Raw genomic sequence first — 24,167 nt, forward strand, 5'->3', positions numbered from 1 at the left:
CCCTAACCCTAACCCTAACCCTAACCCTAACCCTAACCCTAACCCTAACCCTAACCCTAACCCTAACCCTAACCCTAACCCTAACCCTAACCCTAACCCTAACCCTAACCCTAACCCTAACCCTAACCCTAACCCTAACCCTAACCCTAACCCTAACCCTAACCCTAACCCTAACCCTAACCCTAACCCTAACCCTAACCCTAACCTAACCCTAACCCTAACCCTAACCCTAACCCTAACCCTAACCCTAACCCTAACCCTAACCCTAACCCTAACCCTAACCCTAACCCTAACCCTAACCCTAACCCTAACCCTAACCCTAACCCTAACCCTAACCCTAACCCTAACCCTAACCCTAACCCTAACCCTAACCCTAACCCTAACCCTAACCCTAACCCTAACCCTAACCCTAACCCTAACCCTAACCCTAACCCTAACCCTAACCCTAACCCTAACCCTAACCCTAACCCTAACCCTAACCCTTGTTTATCGCAATTTGTTATACTACCAACATCTCTCCATTGCTCGTTGCCAGGTGAGTATGTGTGCTAACAATTAATTTGAAGTGCCTTTAAAGACAGTGGACACTATTGGTAATTGTCAAAGGCCAGTCATCGTACTTGCTGTATCTCAACATAATATTAATAAAATAATAAACCAGTGAAAATTTGAGCTCAATCGGTCATCGGTTAAGTTGCGAGATAACAATGAAAGAAAAAAACACCTTTGTCACACGAAGTTGTATGTTTTCAGATGCTTGATTTTAAGACCTCAAATTCTAAATCTGAGGTCTCGAAATCAACTTCGTGGAAAATTACTTCTTTCTCGAAAACGAAGTCACTTCAGAGAGAGCAGTTTCTCACAATGTTTTATAATACAAACCTCTCCCCATTACTCGTTACCAGTAAAGTTTTATGCTAATAATAGTGTCCACTGCCTTCAAAGTCCTGCACATAAAATCTATTGGGGCATATCTCAGGAAGTCGCTAATGAACTCCAGAAGAGCAATGTATTAAAGTCAGTGGAAACTATTGGTAGTTACTCAAAAATTGTTAGCATAAAACCTTACTTGGTAACGAGTAGTGGGGAGGGGTTGATAGTATGAAACGTTGTGAGAGGCGGCTCCCTCTGAATTGAAGTGACATAGGTTTCGAGAAAGAGGTAATTTTAATCGAATTTGATTTCGAGACCTCAGATTTAGTATTTTGAGGTCTCGAAATCAAGCATCTAATAGCACACAACTCCGTGTGACAAGGCGGGTGTTTTTTTCTTTCACTCGCAACTTCGACAACCGATTGAGCTCAGATTTTCACAGGTTTGTTGTTTTATACAGTTGAGATACACCAACTGGTAAAGACTAGTCTTTGACAATTACCAATAGTAGTGTCCAGTGTCTTTAGTGTCCAGTGTCTTTAAGAGCAGCTGTAAAGATGTTCTGCTTATAAAGAGAGCAATTTGTTTTATTAAGTCCAACATATCATGCTTTGTGTTTCTTTGTTTTCTGTCCTTTATAATGACGCTGTTATATAAAGAGGTTTGGCCGGCAATGGTCTTTATATAACGAGAGTAGAGTTTTAAAAGTGCCTAATCACACATCGGTATAGTATGAGTAAACAAGCATTTTAACAAAATATGTTAACAGAGATGTATTATTGCTATTGTTATGCGAATCAAACCAAGCAATCAAGTTGTAATTGAAACGCAAAATACCTTAATAAATAATTGTCTTCCTTCATATTACACTATATATCTTCTGAAAATATATAATTTTAGAATAAAAGACACTATGTAAAATAAAAAAAAATTGCGATCTTTTCTTGATTTGCACTTCTGGCTTTCCATAGTAGTTTTCCGATCTGGGTTGTGATTGCAAAAGAAAGGTCTATACACTGTTTTTCAGAGGTGCCAAGAAATTAAAAACGTCACGTTTTATTATGGAAAGGTAATTTTTATGTGGGGGCGCTCTTCGTGGCTGAAGCAGATGAATAACTGCGATGTCCGTCTTGAAATACTGTACATACGTTGCGTTCACCATCATAGACCTTATCGCAAATACCAATGCGCAAGCGCAGACTGTTGAATGAGGTGCATTGTGGGATAGATATGGATCAAATTTTGATACCAGCAAGACCACAATGCACCTAATTCCAAGCTTTACGCGCGCGCCCCGGTATTTGCGATAAGGTCTATTAACATAACTGTGCGCATGCGTTTTGGGTTCACGAAACAACAACTACAGGCAGTGTACGAGGGGATGTCAACAGTAATAATAGCATGGTTCCCTGCTTCGTTAAGCTGTATAACAAACGGAAAAAGTACTAGGTACAGTACATTAAATATACGTCGTAAGTAGACAGCTGTGCGAAGGAAACGGTCCATAACAAAGATATTTTACTGAAAATAAAGCCCTGAAAAACTCACTGAAAAGGCATGCATAGCAAGGACAGTTGAAAGGGGGATAAAGCAGGCCTCATGAACCTCGTAAACCAGCCCGCAGATCCCAGCTCCAACCTCCTCTTCGTGAATTTTAACCAGGATTATACGTGAGTAGCAAACGTCAAACTTGAAAAAAGCAAACTGAACTATAATTTATATAAAAATGTACCAATGTTATTGTTAGTTCGTTACGTGTTTGACAACTAACTACGTCCTGTACGTTCTTGATTCTTTGACTGTGTAGGTACAATGCAAGTGAAGTTGTACAGTAAACATATTAGTGTAAGGTTTGTGTACGTAGGTTCAGAAACACTGATCTTGCCACCACCTTTGTATTGTATTTGTCTTGTAAGTTGTATCCTGTGAATGAAGTATCGTAGCGTCATATGTTATCGACCCTCATATGTTTTCGATCCCCAACTTTGATTCCCGTTTACCGCGAAATTGTGCAAGCTGCACCGGTGACAGAAGCTATGCAGTTTACTCACGGTCTGTATTTTCATCAGGCTTAATCATGCTGAGAATAAAGTTTCCTGTCGTTGATTATGCTCAAACATTTATAAAATGATTCATTTTTGGTACTAATCACTAGTGCATTATTATGCCAACATTCAAATGAGTCAAAGAAACATCATCCAACCTTGAAAGTTCAAAACAAACTTACTATCGGCTAGATTGAGTTTTATTCTACTTTAGTCACTCGGTCTAGATGGATTACGTGAGGTGGTTACTATTTGGGATTCTACGGTGTGCCAATATGGGGAAAAAAATACAATATTTTGAGTGAAAATGACAACAAATTAATTTTTTTGGATTAACTGCATACTGTTATAAATTCTGATAAGTGTAATAAATATTATTTCTACATTAAAGAGAAAATATCATAGATTAGTTTCTTATCTCCTGAAACCAAACATTACTAGTCTGAAATGGGGGAAAAGTATTGTTATGAAGTGTGAGTGCATCAAGGGGGGTGGGGTGTTTTACTTTCATGCCTTATGATATGTCAAAAATTTCATTAAATTTGTTAAGTAGTAATTGAATAATATTTTTTATTTATTTTGCACGCCATACTAGCTTCTGAATATTCAATAAAATACCAACCAATGAAAGGTGTGAAAACATATGACGCTGCTCCAATGTCGTGCATGCATATAAGCACTGTTAATGGCAGACTGCCTCTCGCAACGTAAAACCATGAAGTGAAATGGTTAGGGTTAAAAAATTTGATAGATGATTTGGAAAAACAAAAAATTCAGTTTTTGATTGTGAACAATTTTCCTGTTATCCTACTGAAAACACATGACACCAGGATAATGTAACGTACTGCCAGGGTCCTTGTTTGCTCTGTAGCCAAACGCAGACAGAAAACAAACGAACTCAAATTCCGTTCAATATGTCACACACTTATTTATTTAATACTTCGAGAAGGACAACTTACATGTATTCCATGCTCACTCACTGAACTCAACATTTGGTCTGTCTACACATCTTAATCATACACAATACATTGCAACAAAAGGCGCCAAAACAACACATCCGGTCCACGCACCTGGATAATCTCTTAAAGATATGTTATACAATGTTATACATCATCGATAGTTCATCCAATCACAAAACAGTTCACCAAAAGTTCAAGCCAGCTGCCGTGGGAGCGTTGTCCTCCAAGATCCGGCGGGGCCACTCCAACGCACCGGCGGGGCGCACAGTTTCAGTTCGTTACAGTAATATATAATACAATTAGGCCTAATATTGTAATAATAATACTGCAAATTATTCTGAAGGTCAGTCATGCACGGTACATCATGGCTGCTGATTTGAAGTTTAAATGTGTTAGTGTCAGCTAGGAAATGTTTCATAATAATATTACAGCAAAATGATTTCGGGGTGGTACAGCCGGTTGGCTAGTGCGTAAAGCGCTCGCCTCTCACCAAGGTGACCCCGGTTCGATTCCCGGCCAGGGCCATATGTGAGTTGAGTTGTGCGTTGGTTCTCTGCTGTGCCATGAGGGTTTTCCAGACCATCCGGTTTTCCTCCCTCGGGAAAAATCAAACACTTTCGATCTTGGCTGTGCTCCGTGGTCATAATGGGTTGATGTGGCTGGCAGCCAAAGGCGCCCTTGCATGCCTGCTTCTCGAACTCGTTGTAGCCGCTTCCTTCGCAATTCAGAACTTAGCTGCGAGAAAGGCTGATTAGCCCCCAAATTATTATTATTGTTGTTATTATTTTCATGAGCAGCCAGAGCATGCGTAATGAGTAAGTGCATATGTCGGTAAAAATTTAGTGAGGCAAAAGATCTCACACTTTTTATTATGAACGAACATCCTGGACCTCATCATCGGTGATGTTAGAGTCAAGAAGCAGAGTGCAGCATTGCAATAATTTTGGCTTCCAGTACTTCTTCTAATAGACTCCTAGTGTAAGTGATATGTACCCCTAGAACTATTCGTGAGACGATAGCGAACGAAACTGAAAAGTTCTAGGAGTAACGTACATACACCCTCCTCCTGATCCTAGTGTCTAGATACTACTCTGTCCTTGTGCCTAAATGTACGTAACCTCACAGGTCATCCCATGGTTAGCTGCAGTCTGTACTCTTTGTGTTATAATTGACCTCATACAGGGTTGTCCACAGTTTTTGAAGTAGCAAGTGAAAAAGTATTTAGTAGTCGGTTTTTGTCAAAGATACTGTAACGATTCCAGGGTGGGTTATGGTTCTTACTAATTTAACCACGCCGCCACTCTGGAATCTGAAGCCACAGGGGAAAGATGAAACATATTGGATTGTCCTTAGACTTCACTAATGAGACTGATGAGGCACATTGAAATGAATCAACTGTTTCAAACAGAGGGTTGACATTAACTGCAAGGAACTACACAGTGTGTATTTTATTCAATCGTGTTCAATCACAAAATGTACATAGCGCCCTCTCTTGATTTAAACGGTAATAATTTAAGGTAATCTCTGTGTTTCAATCAGTCCGCTGGTTCATTCGCACGCAGCAGTACATGGTAGCGTGGCTGCTCGTGTTGTAAGTAATGAGATTCGCCAATAAATAGAGTGATGTGCATCATTTGCGTGTGTGTGTTATCTTGAATGGTCTTGGGTTCTTGAGGTCTTGAATGGTCTTGAGTTCTTGAGGTCATGAGGTCTTGAGTGGTGATCTCGAGTCTGGAAGCGACTGAGCCCCGAGCTCTGGTTTTCGTCCCCTTTTAAAGCCTAACAGAAGTAGATAGATAGATAGATAAAATGGTTTATTAAAAAACTGTCCTCGCAGCACAAAGGCTGAAATACAACAATTTTTCATAAATTTAAACTTTGAAATTAAATAGAAGGCAAATTGGTAATATAAAAAAAATAAAAAATAAAGTGAAATAGTTAAGCCACTCACCTAAATTTACAGATTGAAAATTGCACATTGAAATTGAATTACTTTTACTCAAAAATAGTGTGACAATACAACAAAACAACAGACAAGAATTGAAAATGTTATAATCAAGAAAAACAAGCAAAAACACCAAGTACGCGCTACACGCAGCTTGCTGAAGCCAGAGAACTGATTGGTTTTTTGGTAAGCGTTGATGTAAACACCTTTGGTAGCGTGCGCGCTAGCAGTTTGTAAGCATGCGCGTAATGCGCACGCGAACGCACAGCCCAATACGCACAACAAAATGTGTGAACACTTAATTTAGCTGCAAAGTTCAAATCACAATAATGGTAAATTAGTAAGACATTATAAATAAAGAGATAGAATTTAAGTTGTCTCAACAACTATATAATTAAACCTAAAACGCAAGACAGTTTCTGCCACAATACTAAGCAAATGCGCAAGCGTTGCTCTTACAGCATAAGCTGCTCTGCGGTACGTTTTTAGAAATGTCTGCCTTAACCCATTAAATCATATGACATCTTTTGTTAAATTGACTCCTGTACCTGCCATAAGCATGTTGCCATGTCGTAAAAGATGGGGGGGGGGGGGGCTTGTAAGTCCTAACATTCACAGCCTTGGGTTAAGGGCCCCGGGAAATTTTAAGACCGCCGTGATGTGCCCCTCTCTCAGATGTTGGAATTAAAGGCCTATTTCAAGTTATGATGCACCATCTTAGATGCTCTCTTGAGCAATTGTAGGCCAATAACAGGCATCATGAATGAAACAGAACATAAAGCCTTTAAAATGTGTGCAGCAGTAGAACCTTTTGGTATAACAGCATCTTCAAGTGTGGATCTATGACACAAACTTTAGGGGGCAAATCTGTCAAGATTAAGCCTGCGAGTGTGAAGCCTTTACAGCGTTGGTCCGTCCCCACTTAAGGTGCTCTGTGGGGCAATCTTAGGCCAATTTTGAGGGGGTACATTTGATATAGTGTTCCCTACCCATCAGAAAGTGGTGTCATCTGTTTCACCCAGGATTGATGCCCATGGCAGGACACAGTGCAAAGTTGAGCTCTGGTCCAAAACATTGGGGGGGGGGGACATTTGATATTGTGCCAGCCCCCCCATCCTTCAAGAGTTGGGGGACATGTCCCTTTTTCTAGATGCTCTGTGGTTCAATCTGAACAATTTCTGGCTTAATCCATTGAATCAATTTCCTTTTTTGTTACATGGACTCCTGAACCTGTCATAGATTTTGATTTGAGTATTGATTCAAGTAACGTTTTGGATGTCATTGTGAGTGTTTGTTTGACAAATGGGATCAAGTTTTTTTGGAAAACTGGAGGAGGCAAAACAAATCTGGGGGAAAAAAGAAAGAAAAAAAGGAAAGAAGGAAAAGAAAAAACTAGACATAATTGCATTTGTGCACAAATGCATAGCTGTTTCGTCAATAAATTTGCAATTCTCAACTGAATTAGATTTTGTCTGTGTATTCAAAGCAGTTAGCCCAATTAGGCATAAATAAAAGAGAAATTCCTTTTATACCATGTTTAGTTAGCTGCAACTGATGACTTAAAGGTGAAAAATTAAAAAAATTTACAAATCTCGCGATGACGTCATCATAACGGCATTTTATAATTCACAAGAACTTGTCAAAGCTAACAACCTACCAAGTTTCAACAAAGTCGCATTGTTACTACGGGAGTTATACGACTTCAAAAAGTGCAATCACGTGATCCCCGATGACGTCATTGATCTGAAACTTCACACATATGATGCCTGCCCGACAGTAAACGTGTGTGTAAAATTAGAAGTGACTACACAAAACTTCACCACACACATCTTCAATAAGTCCGTTTAAAGAGTTTTCAACCTGCCGCTACCGCTAGAGGGCGCTGTTGCATTTAGTGACGAAATCGATTCTTTTTTTGAACTGCCCACCCTTGCTAGACACTATCATCGTTGAAACCAACGTCATAACTTTTGCCACTTTTGAATTATATCACATCTGGCTTCGACCGGAAGTAGAGGTCATGTGAGGTCACGCATACAAAATAAAATATAGACCTAATTATTTATCCCTACCCAATCCCACAAACAAAAACCTACGGTCTCTTGTGGCTAATTTGATATAGATTTTCAAACACAACATAAAACACCTTTACGATTACGTCACATGACCGGTGATGAATGAAATCCTTGCTTTAGGATCATCATAGGACCATAGAGGTAGAAAGGACCAATACCTTGCATCACTTAAAAATTGGTTGGAGCTTGCCATTGCTTTGTGTGCAATTAAGAATGTGCATGAGGATATTACATTGGGAACTACACGCTAGATCACATGTGTACAAAATGCACCTACATAAGGAATACACGCAATCGGGTGTGTGTACAATTAGGACACGGCATGGTATTTTTGTGTACAAATGATTACGCACATGGGCATGGCATTGACTGTGTGTACAAATGATTACGCACATTGGCATGGCATTGACTGTGTGTACAAAAATGAATGATTACGCACATTGGCATGGCATTGACTGCGTGTACAAATGATTACGCACATTGGCATGGCATTGTACTTCGTGTACAAATGATTACGCACATTGGCATGGCAATGTATGTACTTCGTGTACAACAATGAGTGCGTGAGGCTATGGCACGCAACCTTATGGCATTGCACAAATACTTAGCTGTTTCGTCAATAACATTTCAAATTTCTCATTTGAGATTTAAATTATTTGTTGTGTATTCAAAGCAAGTTGCCTAATGTGGCATAAATAAAGAAATAACTTGGATTGCACGATGTTCAGATAGCAATTGATGTGTTAAAGGTGTAAAAATGGAAAAAATCATTTAAAATCATGTGAAGACGTCATCATGACGTCATTTCATAGTTCACAAGAACTTGCTAATATCTAATGATCTACATAGTTTCAACATAATGGCGTCATTCCTTCGAGAGTTAAACGACTTCAAAAAGTGCACCTTTAATGCTGCGTCACGTGACCCTCGATGACGTCATTGATCTGAAACTTCACACATATAATGCCTGCCAGACAGTAAACGTGTGTGTAACATTTAAAGTGATTACAAAAAACTTCGCCACAGACATCTTCAAAAAGTCCATTTTGAAGAATTTTTAACTTGCCACTAGAGGGCGCTGTTGCAATTTATGACGTCATCAATACTTTTTTTGAATTACCCACCCTTGCTAGACACTTTTATCACGGAGAAAAAAATTTCATAACTGTTACCACTTTTGAGTTACAGGGCACTTACGATTTTGGCCCGTTTCGACCGGAAGTAGAGGTCATGTGAGGTCACGCACACGAAATAAAATGAAGACCTAATTTATTCCTACCTAATCCCATTAACAGAAATCTATGGTCTCTTGTGGTTGATTTGATATAGATTTTCAAAGATTTAAATAAAACACCTTTAAGATGACGTCACGTGACCGGTGATGACGTCATCATGACGAATTTCCTTTAGGAATCTCCTTGCACCAATGCCCTTCATCACTAAAAGTTTCAATGCAATTGCTCTTTAGGAACCATGCAAAAAAATGCGAGTACTGAATAATCCTGAAACAAGCAAATAAAAAACCGAACAAAAACAATAGCTGTTTCGCTGCGCTTCGCTACGAAACAGCTAAAAAATTAGCCGAGGGCGGCAAAGGATCGAGTAGCCGGCAAAATCGCCGGCTGCCAGCGCTTCTGGACAACACTGCTCATACAAAAAAACTTCAATCCACAAAATAAAGTTTGATAATTCCCTGACATTCGGTTACATAATGCAGGCAGATTAAATACAAAACACTGATTGTCATTCATCACTGCTGCTGCACACAGCATACAAAAAGTGCATCCAACTGGCTTGTGAATACTAATAATGCATATTATTTTTTTATTTTTTTATTTTTTAAATCCTTTGTTTTGGCAGCGTGTACCGCAACTATGTATAATAAATGTTAAATTCGCACATCTATTATATCATTGCGGTACCCACTGCCAAAACATAGGATTCGAACTGCCTCTAGCTACCCGACAATCTCGGTAGTCTAGTTGGTAAGACACTGCTCTAGAATTGCAACGGTCGTGGGTTTGAATCCCATCCGAGTAATATGCCTGAGATATTTTTCACAAGACTCGGGACAGTACTGAGTATACAGTGCTAACACACATCGGTGTACGGGTAAAAAACAAAAAATTAAGTTGTCAAAGATCCCATTAGAAATGGCTACGGCCAATGGTTACAGCAACAATCATTTTAACAATGAACAGAACATTGGCACTACTGCTGCAGTTGTTAATTAAAAAAGAGCCTGGGAAGGATTTTTATTTATTTTTTACTCCATTTCCACAATTCAAATGCAAATTTGATGGTGCATGATTGTTCATTCAATGACTATTTATTGCAATTTTGTGAAATTCATTAGTTGAAACAAACTGGATGTACATTTAACAGTGTACCTGCAGCAACCACTTTTGTTTTCCAAAGGAATACTTACATGTATTTCAGGATTTTGAAAGAAGGTTAGAGTTAACCTTTTTATCAAAGTCAAAACTAATCCCTACAATGTACACATGTAGTGCTTATGACCTACATTGCCCTACATAGGCCTATAATTTAAAAGAATACAAAGTGTTTGGGATGAACTTGGGTGAAAAATACATCTCCCGCACCTCAACAAACCAATATTATGCACACTTTGGAGTTACACATAGTAGATCATAACATGTACCCTCTTTTTGTTTTTCGCTTTTCACAAACTGGATTCATGATCTATTTCTCAATTTATGAGGGTGGGTGTGTTCATGAATGCTTTGGCTATAGAAATAATTGGAACCCGCTGTCCCATTGCAGAACATTGATGGAGTTTACCTTCTTGTGGAGTTTATTCATTTTTTCCTCAACGGCAGTATTCAGCTAAAAAATTAATCATAACAATAATTAATATGTATTACATAATAAATAATAAATTCACCGATGAACTATAATTTAGTGTTTGTAGAAACAAACACTAGGTGTTCGGCTATTGTTATTAGCTCGTCAAAATTCAAAGAAATCAAACGGAAATGTTTTCTCGATGTGTGATATGGTAAAGCATCAATGTCTACATTTCAACCTAAAAGCCAGTATTTAACGCCATTTCAAAGCATTCTACAGGCACTACCGGTGTAGACAGGTCAAAAGGTCAATAAAAGGTCACCAATATATCCATTTCAATGAAGTACGTAAAGTCCTTTCATATGATGTATAGATTAGCAAAATAGCTTATTTGGTTGAGGAAATATGAACCTTTGAAATACAGACGACTGTAGACGAGACTAACTAGTTGAAAAGGGAAATGTATTTTGAAATGCCTCGAGCGCAGACTAAACACGAAGCTACATTTACGGCACTGTATGGATGCATGAGCACTGAAGTGTCACACTGCAGGTGTTGGACATGTACAATCTTTATGCACAACCCAATGGCGGAGTGCGAAGTCCTTTAGATATGAATTTTTGAATTTTCAACATCTGATTTGAACCAGAAGACAAGATCAAAGTGGGGACATGTCTGTGAGGCGTTTGAGTTGTTCGGGCTGTTGCCCGAACACCTAGTTATATTGTACCTTTCTCTAAATGTATAACTTTGCATTTAATCAGCATTATGTTGACAAACACATGACTCTTACATTAATGGAACCAAAATACCATTGACTTCTGTTTATTTAGAAACCATGATAACAAAAATGTATTAATTTATTGTATTTGTAGATCACTGGCAGTTGGAGCTAGGACAGGTTTTAGGCTTTTCTCCCTTACATCGGTCGACAAGCTTGAGCATATCTATGAAAATGGTATGTATTCTATTTGTTATAGAAAGGCGTATTAAATTTGTTTGTTTTAGTCAAGGTTGTTCATGTATTATCCAAATTTGGACATGATTTGAATAATTGAAATACTATTTTGAAATCTTCTAGATTCCGAGGATATCTGTATTGTTGAGCGACTCTTCTCAAGTAGCCTGGTTGCTGTGGTCAGCCTATCAGCACCTCGTAAGCTGAAAGTATGCCACTTCAAGAAGGGTACAGAGATATGTAACTACAGCTATTCCAATACCATCCTAGCTGTCAAGTTAAATAGAAGGGTAAGTAGGCGTAGAGTTTCATGAAATGGTCAGGGTTAAGTGAAGACAAAGGCACTCAAATAATCAGTTAGAATAAATTAAAATAGATACAAAATTAAGAACAAAAATGATGTCGCACACATGGGTTGTTATACAAAATCATCAATGCAAAAACAGAGAGGCTTTATAATACTCATTTCCAAAGTGTTATTTGTTTTATGTGAATGGTCGATCTCAGGAAATACAGTTATGAATGCTCTCGTCGATCTCAGGAAATATAATTATGGATGCTCTAACTTAGGACCAAACAACAGGATGTCAACATTGCATCACTGTAACCTGTTTTCTAAATGTTTGTTTTTTTATTTGTGGTGCAGACGACTCAGTCGCTTATGTTAACATTCTGAACTCAAGTAATTTCTGGTCCATTTGGAAGGTAAAAAAACAAACATGGAAATAGTTGGGACTTTGGCGACGACGTTAGCCATGACATAACATATATTTTTCAACTGTTTAAAGATATTTACACCCGAAACCCTGTGTTTGTTTTGCAATACACACTTAATGTAGTGTAATTGTTATTTTGATATTTATTTTGGGTTTTTCTTACGAAAGAGTGGTTTTAATATACGTTAATCATTGTATCAAATTTTCAATATTTGGAAAAACATAATATATATGCCAATGATACAGCAGACTTCTTTTTCATTGTCTTTTGGGCATATTGGTTGGGTTAGTCAGTTTGGTAAAGTGAAATTAATTCCCATTGTCTAGTTTTCATAAAATACAACCTACAACCAACACATAATTTTTTAAAGACTATTTTGTTATGTGTGTGATTAGTGATTCTGATTCATACCATTAAATAGTAGTGTATCATGAAAGTATATTGATAAATCATTCTATGGTGAACTTCTTTGTGTTTGTCCTATAGAGGCTGATAGTAGCACTGGAGGAGTCCTTATACATACATAACATCCGAGATATGAAGGTGCTTCATACAATACGAGACACCCCTCCAAATCCAATGGGTCTTTGTGCTCTATCCATCAACAATGACAATTGCTACCTTGCGTACCCTGGCAGTAATCAGATTGGTGAGGTACAGATATTTGATACAGTCAATCTGCAGGCTGTTACCATGATTCCTGCACATGACAGCCCTCTTGCAGCATTGGCTTTTGACCACAGTGGGACCAAGTTGGCTACTGCTTCTGAGAAGGTTTGTGTTACATGCTCTCCTGTTTGGACTAGACCTAACACGAACGGTTTGTATAACAGACAAAAATTAATAATTCTTTTCATATTGAGGGTTGTAGTTTGCCACCTTGAAAAAGGAAAATGTATCAGGAAATTATTATACTAATACAGACAGGGGAAATGTGATTTTATGTTTAAAAGTTAGCAATCTATTATCAGTTTTCCCAAACCTGTCATGGCTGTTTGGTCAGTGATGACCATTTTGGGGGGAACAGGGTGTCGTGGCCGAGTGGTTTGGAGCATCAAATTTAGCTTCTGGTGTGGGTTCGATTCCCAGTCATGACACTTGTGTCTTTGAGCAAGATAATCTAATTGCTTCTCTTCACCAAGAGGTTTAAATGGGTTCCAGCAAGAGTGGTTGATACTTTGTTTGAAAAAGTGGAGCGCAATGGCAGGCTAGGGGCTGTATACTCCCCAGGGAGCTGAGAAAGGTTAAAAAATGTTATTGGCCCAATGACCAGGGCACTGATGTCAGATGCTTTGAGACATTGTTGTAAAATGCGCGTAATACGAACTAGTTACTATTAATATTGTTGGTATGAGTAGGTTAACCATTGTTTGTCATTTTAAATGCATAATGTTGGGATACACCATAGAAATAGAACCCGGAGAATGTTAAGTGTGTCATTGTGCGTGCAGTTTCGTTGTTAGACCATTTTTATGGACGCGCGTATGCCTTTTTTTAAATCGTTTTGCCATACAGAACATCACACTGACTAATACACTAGAAACGGTATCATCTTGCCATTTTGCCATACATGCGTGTCACATGATGCTCACTTTGTCATACACGTGTGTCATGCAATGATCATTTTGCCAGACGCGGTCTGCCCGACACAGAGGGCGGCCAAGCTCAGCGTTCTCCAGGTTCTATTTCTATGGGATAAAACAAGTGAGAAGACTGAGCTTTGACAATAACCTTTAGTGTCCAATGCCTTTAAGTGTGTAAACTTTATACAGTAGGATGGAACTATTTTGTGTTTTACAAATTGTTTGGTAAACTTAATGATTTAGTTTGGGTGGATATGTTTTCCATCATCATAGACAACAGCCACCGATGTTAATTTTTAACCTTAAATACTACATATCATATATGATCATAACATTTTAAATCTTGTTATTTTCTTTGTTGTAGGGTACTGTTATTAGAGTATTTTCCATTCCCGAAGGCAAGAAGATGTTTGAGTTCAGAAGAGGTGTCAAAAGGTGCAAATCAATTAATTAAATTCATATGAAAACATTTGTTCCATTTTGTGGTTAACTAGAAATTTAATGGAACAGGGTTTGAGCCTGTGACCTTTGGATTAACGTGACCTTTAGATAAACGTACAGGCACTGTACCAGCTAAGTTATCTAGCCCTGATGTCGACTGTGTCCCTATTTGGTCAATATTGATGTTCAGGAGTGCAAGTGGAAAGCCATTCAACTTTAAACTGCTGTTGAACCTGGCACACCAAACATCAGGAAACAGCCTGGGAAGAAGCAGTAGGCCTATACATCTTGAAGGGATCACCTGAAGGGAATGTGACTTTTTATATAAAATAATAAACCACAAGGGAAATGTACTGGGAAGATATTATTTGAACTGAAGGTGGAATAGCTGTTGAGTTTGTGTTCCAACTTAAATAGTTAATAATAACAAAAAACCTCCCTCACACATACAGGAGATTTACCAGAGTTTTTTGTTTTTTAGAAAAATTTCGGAATTTGTAACTCCTTACAATTGATGTGCCTTTCTACATCACTTTTCATTATTACAGTACTTGTTATTTTTGATATGTGTTTGTATTTAATTGAACATTATCCTTTAAATACTCTGTTGTTTACCAGCAACCTGGAGTGGCCCTTTCTGAGGCCTTACAATTGAAATCGTTTGAAATTGTGTAAGAGCGCTATATAACTGTCTCTTATTATTATTATTATTGTTATTATTATTATTATTATTATTATTATTATTATTATTATTATTATTATTATTATTATTATTATTATTATTATTATTATTATTATTATTATTATTATTATTATTATTATTATTATTATTATTATTATTATTATTATTATTATTATTATTATTATTATTATTATAATTATTATTATTATTATTATTATTATTATTATTATTATTATTATTATTATTATTATTATTATTATTATTATTATTATTATTAAGTCGTTAACATAAATCCAAAGTAGTAGAATATTCATGCACTGTTATGTAATTTATTTGGAATATACAAACTCTTACTCCTCTCTGTTTGTAGATGTGTTAGCATAAGCTCTCTAGCATTCAGCACTGATTCATTGTTCCTGTGTGCATCTAGTAACACTGAGACTGTTCACATCTTCAAGCTAGAAACACCAAAAGAAAAGTAAGTTAGGATTAGAAGCGATTGTTAGAGAAATTTACAACCAGTCTTTTACCATGAGAGTAAAGTTAAGGTTCACATAGTGCCACCGTGCTCTGCAAACCTTTCAGTGTAGTTAATGTTAATGGTACAATTACTGTTCTTCAAGGAATGTGTAGAATCTCATTTTCAACACAATTCTGAATATTTTTTTTTATTTGGCTAAAGTTGACAAGACCAATTTAGCTGTTTCAATTATTGTTCATGTCTGCCCTTGATCTAATGTTTAGATATTATGATCACGAAACAGCTAAATCATATGAATGTGGAGAAGCTTCTGCATTTCATTGACTTTAAAATGTAAAAAGAAATTGTTCAACCTCTGATTTTTATTGCTGAACGTAATATTTTACGTTGGTGGTGCACTGGTGGTGCACTGGTGGTGCTACCCCTTCCACCCCCCCCCCCACCCCGGTATTCCTCAAACTATCTTCATTGCCTCTACAATTTCGGAAAGCATTAGGTTTAAGCACACTGTACAGGACATCAGAAAACATCACAAAGGTAAAAGACACTTGTCTTTAAAACATCTGCCCCTGCCAGAAACAAGAGCTAGAATTTCAAGAGGAATTTATACCAAACAAAAGCATACAAATGTCCATTGCAAAGGAGGAACATGATGTGGTGTTGGTCACGCTAAGCACATTTTAAAATAATAATAGTATACAGTGCTGGTATACCGCTATTTCAAAAAAACATGATCATATCACTCTACAATGAACCATTACAGAAACTTTAGCAGTAAAAACACTTTAGGTTTTATTTGTACACGTTTTGATGTTGTTTGGCTACAGATCAACAGAGGAACCAACAAGCTGGATGGGTTACCTTGGTAAAGCCCTGATGACTCCTGCCAACTACCTTCCCTCTCAGGTGACAGAGGTCTTTAACCAAGGCAGGGCATTTGCAACTGTCAAATTACCATTCTCTGGCCTCAAGAATGTCTGTGCACTTGCCAAGTAAGTCTAGTTAATGCTTTAATCCTGTATGGGTATGAGATACATGGTTTTTTAAATACTGCTGGTGGATTGATGCTGATGTATGACACTATCTTGGGTTTAAACTCATGACTCCAACATTTTCTTTGAGAAGATCTCTAAATCAGTAGAACAGACAGGAGCTGTGAACAGAAACAGAAAATGCAACCTAGTTCATGTCATAATTGTTTCTTTGATAAAGGACACAAATAATTTAATATTAAATTGAAACCAATGTACACTCTGTGATTTCCGAAACTTGAAGAAAGAAACCACAAACAAATTTAACTTAAACAGTAGTTAAAGTGTTTTTGTTGCTTAGTTTTCATTGCCAGTGAAAGAGATTTGAATATTAAAACTGTTATAAAAGAACTCAAGAAGACATTTTGTTAACAGTATTTCCAAGCCCAGAGTTCTTGTAGCAGCAGCTGATGGCTTCTTGTATATATACAACCTTGACCCAATGGATGGAGGAGACTGCACCCTTCTTAAACAACACAGGTAATGTTGACCCAACTTATAACTGTTTTAATTTATGGTCAAACTAAATATTCCAAGTCAATGTTATTGCACCCTGCTTAAACAACACAGGTAATATTGACCCAACTTATAACTGTTTTAATTTATGGTCAAACTAAATATTCCAAGTCAATGTTATTGCACCCTTCTTAAACAACACAGGTAATGTTGACCCAACTTATAACTGTTTTAATTTATGGTTAAACTAAATATTCCAAGTCAATGTTATTGCACCCTTCTTAAACAACACAGGTAATGTTGACCCAACTTATAACTTTTAATTTATGGTCAAACTAAATATTCCAAGTCAATGTTATTGCACCCTTCTTAAACAACACAGGTAATGTTGACCCAACTTATAACTGCTTAATTTATGGTCAAACTAAATATTCCAAGTCAATGTTGAGGTGGTACTGCTGAGATCCAGTGTCCTCATCTAAATGTAAACTATATTGGGTGAAGTTATGCTCATTTCCTGTTTTTAAATAAAAGTTTTCAGGACATTCTCTTTTGAATTATTTTATAACAATAATAACAATATTAGGGTAATGAAGAACCATAGTCATGTACACATCGAGCTATCTTCATGGCATCACACAATTTGTGCATTTTATTATTTATAGATTAACATTCATACATATACAGACATTTTTATAGCACCCACGTAGATTCCCTATGTTCCAACACCACTATGTTTCGACACCCTTATGTTCCGACAACTCGACCTTTATTTCCGACACCCCTTAGTTCTGTCATCCATTTATTCCGACAACCCAAACACCCCTATGTTCCGACACCCCTTTGTTCCAACACCCCTATGTTCCGTCATCCATTTATTCCGACAACCCAAACACCCCTATGTTCCGACACCCCTATGTTCCGACACCCCTATGTTCCGACATCCATTTATTCCGACAACCCAAACACTCCTATGTTCCGACACCCCTTTGTTCCAACACCCCTACGTTCCGACATCCATTTATTCCGACAACCCAAACACCCCTTTGTTCCAACACCCCTACGTTCCGACATCCATTTATTCCGACAACCCAAACACCCCTATGTTCCGACACCCCTTTGTTCCAACACCCCTATGTTCCGACATCCATTTATTCCGACAACCCAAACACTCCTATGTTCCGACACCCCTTTGTTCCGACATCCATTTATTCCGACATCCATTTATTCCGACAACCCAAACACCCCTATGTTCCGACACCCCTATGTTCCAACACCCCTATGTTCCGACATCCATTTATTCCGACAACCCAAACACCCCTATGTTCCGACACCCCTATGTTCCAACACCCCTATGTTCCGACATCCATTTATTCTGACAACCCAAACACCCCTATGTTCCGACACCCGTATGTTCCGACATCCATTTATTCCGAAAACCCAAACACCCCTATGTTCCGACACCCCTTTGTTCCAACACCCCTATGTTCCGACATCCATTTATTCTGACAACCCAAACACCCCTATGTTCCGACACCCCTTTGTTCCAACACCCCTATGTTCCGACATCCAGTTATTCCGACAACCCATACACCCCCTATGTTCCGACACCCCTTTGTTCCAACATCCCTATGTTCCGACATCCATTTGTTCCGACAACCCAAACACCCCTATGTTCCGACACCCCTTTGTTCCAACACCCCTATGTTCTGACATCCATTTATTCCGACAACCCAAACACCCCTATGTTCCGACACCCCTATGTCCCAACACCCCTATGTTCCGACATCCATTTATTCCGACAACCGAAACACCCCTATGTTCCGACACCCCTATCTTCCGACACCCCTATGTTCCGACATCCATTTATTTCGACAACCCAAACACCCCTATGTTCCGACACCCCTATGTTCCGACAAGCTGCACCAACATTTGTGTTCGCAATTTTTCAAGTATAATTTATATGAAAAGTGTTATTCTGCAACTTTGGTTTAATAAGAAGGGCTGAGTAAATGGGGGGGGGGGGGGTAGGACTTGATTATTTGTTATTATTAATTGTTAACATATTACTACTATAATTATTATTGGGGGGGGGGCAAATGAAAGAAATTACACATCGGCGCAGTAAACGCAGGGGAGAGTTGTAATTTTTATAAATTGAAGGCTCATGTAACGGACACGCATCTAACAAAGAAAATTGTAAAGTACCGAGCATTTTCTTGTGAGCTTACTCGGGGAGCCATAACTCATGTTTATAACCACAAGACAAAAGCACCAAATTCATGTGTGATTCGATTATACCCTATGAATGTACAAACTTATTAACGGCCGAAATTTGCCGGGAAACATGTAATACAACTTATGTTTTTGTTATTGGTCAACAGAGTAATAATGTGCGAATATAACTTGTCGGAACATAGGGGTGTCGGAATATAGGGGTGTCAGAATATAGGGGTGTCGGAACATAGGGGTGTCGGAATATAGGTTCAGTTGTCGGAAAATAGGGGTAGCGGAACATAGGGGTGTCGGAATATAGGGGTGTCGGAACATAGGAGTGTCTGAAAATAGGTTCAGTTGTCGGAACGTAGGGGTGTCGAAATATAGGGGTGTCGGAATATAGAGGTGTCGGAATATAGGGATGTCGGAATATAGGGCGAGTTGTCGGAACATTGGGGTGTCGGAACATAGCGATGTCGGAATATAGGTGTGTAACTGACAGGTCATAACTGCTTTGAATTAAAAAAGAATTACAAATTTAGTTTATTAATTTGAAAATGTGATCAACAAAACAGCTCTGCATTTGTGCACAAATGCATTTATGTCTAGTTATTTTTATTAAACTGACCGATAGCAATATGTCTCCAGCCTGCTCCACTGTATTGGAAACAAGTGCTTTGTCATCTGGGTAGTCCATGTCAGTGATCATCAAAGAAGACACTATTATTATTTCATTTAAGAAAAAACTGGGGCTACCATGGCTAGTCGGCTTTTCCCGTTCATCCACGCATAGACATATTAACCCAGTTCAGTGTAATACCATGTAAGGTCTATGTCACTGTTTTACAGATTGGATGGCCAAGTAGACAGCAGTGAATCAAGTCACCTTGCCAGCAACCCCAGTGGGGTAGCAACTGGCCAGACAGCTGCTGCTGCTGCTGCTGAGTTGCCAGGAGGAAGCAGGCCATACTCAGGAGTTGCTACATTTGCAGCAGCAGCAGGAGGAGGTGGTAGTGGCAAGATAGAACCACTTTCAGCGTCACCACATCGATCACCACGAGGTTAGTCAGAAATCCAGTACCCCCCCCTCCCCCCCACCCCCCGAGGGTTCTTGAAATAAAATATACTTAACAAAGTTGATTTGTGGGGATGATGTAATAATAATAAATACAAAAATAATAATAACAAATTCTTATATAGCGCATTTACAATAACCGTATCAATGCTGTTTACATTAGTGCCCTGGTAATATGGCCAATAACATCCCTGTAATGTTTCTCAGCTCCCTAGGGAGTATACAGCCCTGAGCTGCCTGTAAGGCGCTTGTGGCTTTTTCATACACAATATCAACCTCTACCCTCGCAGGTACCAATTTATACCCCTGGGTGAAGAGAAGCAATTATAGTAAAGTATCTTGCTCAAGGACACAAGTGTCACGGCCGGGATTTAAACCCACACTCCCGTGAATCAGCACCAGAACTTGAATTTGATGCTCTTAACCACTCGGCCATGACACTCGGCCATGACACTCTTTTGCTTTTGAGTTTGTTGATATTTCACAAATATTTCCACTACAATTTGAAGATTGGTTTGGATGACAAAGTGCTTGAAAAGGTTTTTTTCTTTCTGTTTTAGGCATTTATTGAGGCTGAATTTTGACCAAACCTTCAGGGGGCTTAGCCCCCTAAACCACCACCGGGCTTTGCTCTTGGACACCATCCAATATATTTTTGTAGCCCCACCCGCCCTCCTCATAAACTGGGTGCGGCATTGCTTTTGAGAAGGCCCCCCTGTGCCCTAAACAGGAGCAATCATAAAAGGCCCCACTCTGTGCCCCGAACAGGAGCAATAATAAAAGGCCCCACCCTGTGCCCCGAACAGGAGCAATCATAAAAGGCCCCACTCTGTGCCCCGAACAGGAGCAATCATAAAAGACCCCACCCTGTGCCCCAAACAGGAGTAATCATAAAAGGCCACACACTGTGCCCCAAACAGAAGCAATCATAAAAGGGCCCACCCTGTGCCCCAAACAGGAGCAATCATAAAAGGGCACACCCTGTGCCCCAAACAGGAACAATCATAAAAGGCACCACTCTTTGCCCCAAACAGGAACAATCATAAAAGGCACCACTCTGTGCCCCAAACAGGAACAATCATAAAAGGCACCACTCTGTGCCCCAAACAGGAACAATCATAAAAGGCACCACTCTTTGCCCCAAACAGGAGCAATCATAAAAGGCACCACTCTGTGCCCCAAACAGGAACAATCATAAAAGGCACCACTCTTTGCCCCAAACAGGAGCAATAATAAAAGGCACCACTCTGTGCCCTAAACAGGAGCAATCATAAAAGGCACCACTCTTTGCCCCAAACAGGAGCAATCATAAAAGGCACCACTCTGTGCCCTAAATAGGAGCAATCATAAAAGGCCCCACCCTGTGCCCCAAACAGGAGCAATCATAAAAGGCACCACCCTGTGCCCCAAACAAGAACAATCATAAAAGGCACCACTCTTTTCCCAAACAGGAGCAATCGTAAAAGGCACCACTCTGTGCCCTAACAGGAGCAATCACAAAAAGGCACCACTCTGTGCCCTAAACAGGAGCAACCATAAAAGGCCCCACTCTGTTGTCCTTAAATATTGTAATTAGTAGCAGTTATCACAAAACAATTAGATGTAATAATTGCCTGGGGGACTGTATACTCATTACACAGTGCTGTTGCACTTAAGCATCAATTGGATGGGGTCATATGGGTTCAAATCCCACCTGGCTAGTATACTTGTGGAGCACAGAGTCTCTGTGCTTATCACACATAGGTGTATGGTAAAATCACAAATATTATACAACATAATTGTGAAGCAAAACAAAATTGAAACCCCACCTGACTGTTTCTCTTCTATTAAGGGAGCCCAGCGAGGCAGGCATATGATACAACAGGAACAGATGATCTACTAGGAGCAGCTGCTGAAGAACCACACCTATATGACCCTCCTGCTGGATTGAATACCCTTAGACTTGATGATGATAATGAGTTTCCTCCAATGACACATCATACAGACTCATCTTAAAGATTCATTCACTTCTATTCAGGAGCCCTTCAGGTATGATGGGCAATATATGGGAGTGCACTGTTTGATTAATTACCCATACCTAAAATTGTCATGTGTCCGCTATATCTCAAACTGGCTTAAGAGTTTTTAAGGACAACAAATTGCACATCATTTAAAAAGTGTGCTAAGGTAGCAGATACAGGTAAGCACACTGTTAAAGTCCCGAGGTTTGACTTGAGCAAAGTTTAAATCTTGTGAGATGCACAATGTCTGCGACTTGTTCCCCTTATTGTTGTCCTTGTGGCTGAAGAATTTGTTTTGGAATATTTCAGATGGAAGCATTTAAAACTGTTTTCCTGAAAGATAAACCACACCTACATTTACATAATGTTATTAGCATATAATTGGTATACATCTTAATGTTGTAAAGCAGGGAAACGGGTTTATAAAACCAAGACTACCGATTAACAAGCAAGTTGCTTTCATTCAATAGTTAGTCCCCTGTGACTTCTTGAACACAGGTTCAAATGGAAACAAAATGAAGCCTGTTATCATCAATTGCTAAATACAAAACATTTTTAACCAACTATAAAAGTGTCTGCTGGGGTCCACAACTTTTTAATACCAACATAGTTTTTTTTGGGGAAAAGTTGTTGATGAGTTTCCTGTTCATGTTGTATTCTAGCTGTCACACGATAGACATTTTGACATACATTTATTACCAACTTGTGCTGTTAGACACAATGCAGAACAGCCTGGTTCATGTTCATGTTGTATTCTAGCTGTCACACAATAGACATTTTAACTTAATTTATTACCAACTTGTTCTGTTAGACACAATGCAGAACCGCCTGGTAATGATGACTGCTAGGATAGTGAATTTTATTTATTTGTTTCAGAATGCATGCTTTGTAAAGAGTTCAAGGTCTTTTTTAATGTAATTCTTACTTTAAAATACTGTTTGTCACAGTTGGATTGGGCATGTTTTCCCACTTGTTCTGGCAGTAACTTATTTGGATATATGCTTAAAACCATCAGAGCAGTGCTGCTACACTGAAACCTCTGCATCCATAAAGAGATCAGCATCAAACAAACACATGGTGTAACCGCAAATTTACATACGCTTAGGGGCTTTCCGGTGCATTATGTGCAGTCATTTTGCTTTTCAGTCTAGTCAACATTTGTAGATTTTACAAGCAGCATTCCACATTTACCATGCTACACAGGGAACATAACAACAGGTGTATCAATGTATTTACCAAACAGCCATGTCTGTTTCTTTATATGAAAACAAAACATTTTCCAGGACTGAAACTTGTATTTTTGAAGCAGTCTTAAAATTACTTTGGCAGTCCTATTGGTTGAAAGGTGTTCACATCTATGTTTAGTTTACCTGGTATTAAGCGGTTGATTGAGACATAGTTGGAGCTGTTTGAAGCAATGGACACTATTGGTAATTGTCAAAGACTAGCCTTCACAGTTGGTGTATCTCAACATAATATGCATAAAATAACAAACCTGTGAAAATTTGAGCTCAATCGGTCATCGAAGTTGCGAGATTAAGAAAAAAACACCCTTGTCACACAAAGTTGTGTGCTTTCAGATGCTTGATTTCGAGACGTCAAATTCTAAATCTGAGGTCTCGAAATCAAATTTGTGGAAAATTACTTCTTTCTAGAAAACTACATTACTTCAGAGGGAGCTGTTTCTCACAATGTTTTATACCATCAACCTCTCCCCACTACTCATTACCAAGAAAGGTTTTATGCTAATAATTATTTTGAGCAATTACCAATAGTGTCCACTGCCTTTAAGTTCAGATGGCTATAGACATTAATCGGTCA

At 38.6% G+C, this 24,167-nt stretch overlaps 1 protein-coding gene across 1 annotated transcript; it reads left to right on the forward strand.

The window, feature by feature from the left end:
• The first annotated feature begins 2,313 nt into the window (after nt 1-2,313).
• LOC117292663 (WD repeat domain phosphoinositide-interacting protein 2-like) lies at nt 2,314-23,835 on the forward strand. The gene is made up of 10 exons (XM_033774797.1): nt 2,314-2,543; nt 11,581-11,663; nt 11,787-11,953; nt 12,867-13,154; nt 14,328-14,398; nt 15,457-15,564; nt 16,395-16,559; nt 16,974-17,078; nt 20,121-20,332; nt 22,178-23,835. Exons 1-10 carry the CDS (start codon nt 2,473-2,475, stop codon nt 22,339-22,341), a joined length of 1,434 nt encoding a protein of 477 aa, XP_033630688.1. The 5' UTR covers nt 2,314-2,472; the 3' UTR covers nt 22,342-23,835.
• Nucleotides 23,836-24,167: the final 332 nt, after the last annotated feature.

The sequence above is a fragment of the Asterias rubens genome, chromosome 7 (assembly GCF_902459465.1).
Source record: "Asterias rubens chromosome 7, eAstRub1.3, whole genome shotgun sequence".
Classification (NCBI taxonomy): domain Eukaryota; kingdom Metazoa; phylum Echinodermata; class Asteroidea; order Forcipulatida; family Asteriidae; genus Asterias; species Asterias rubens.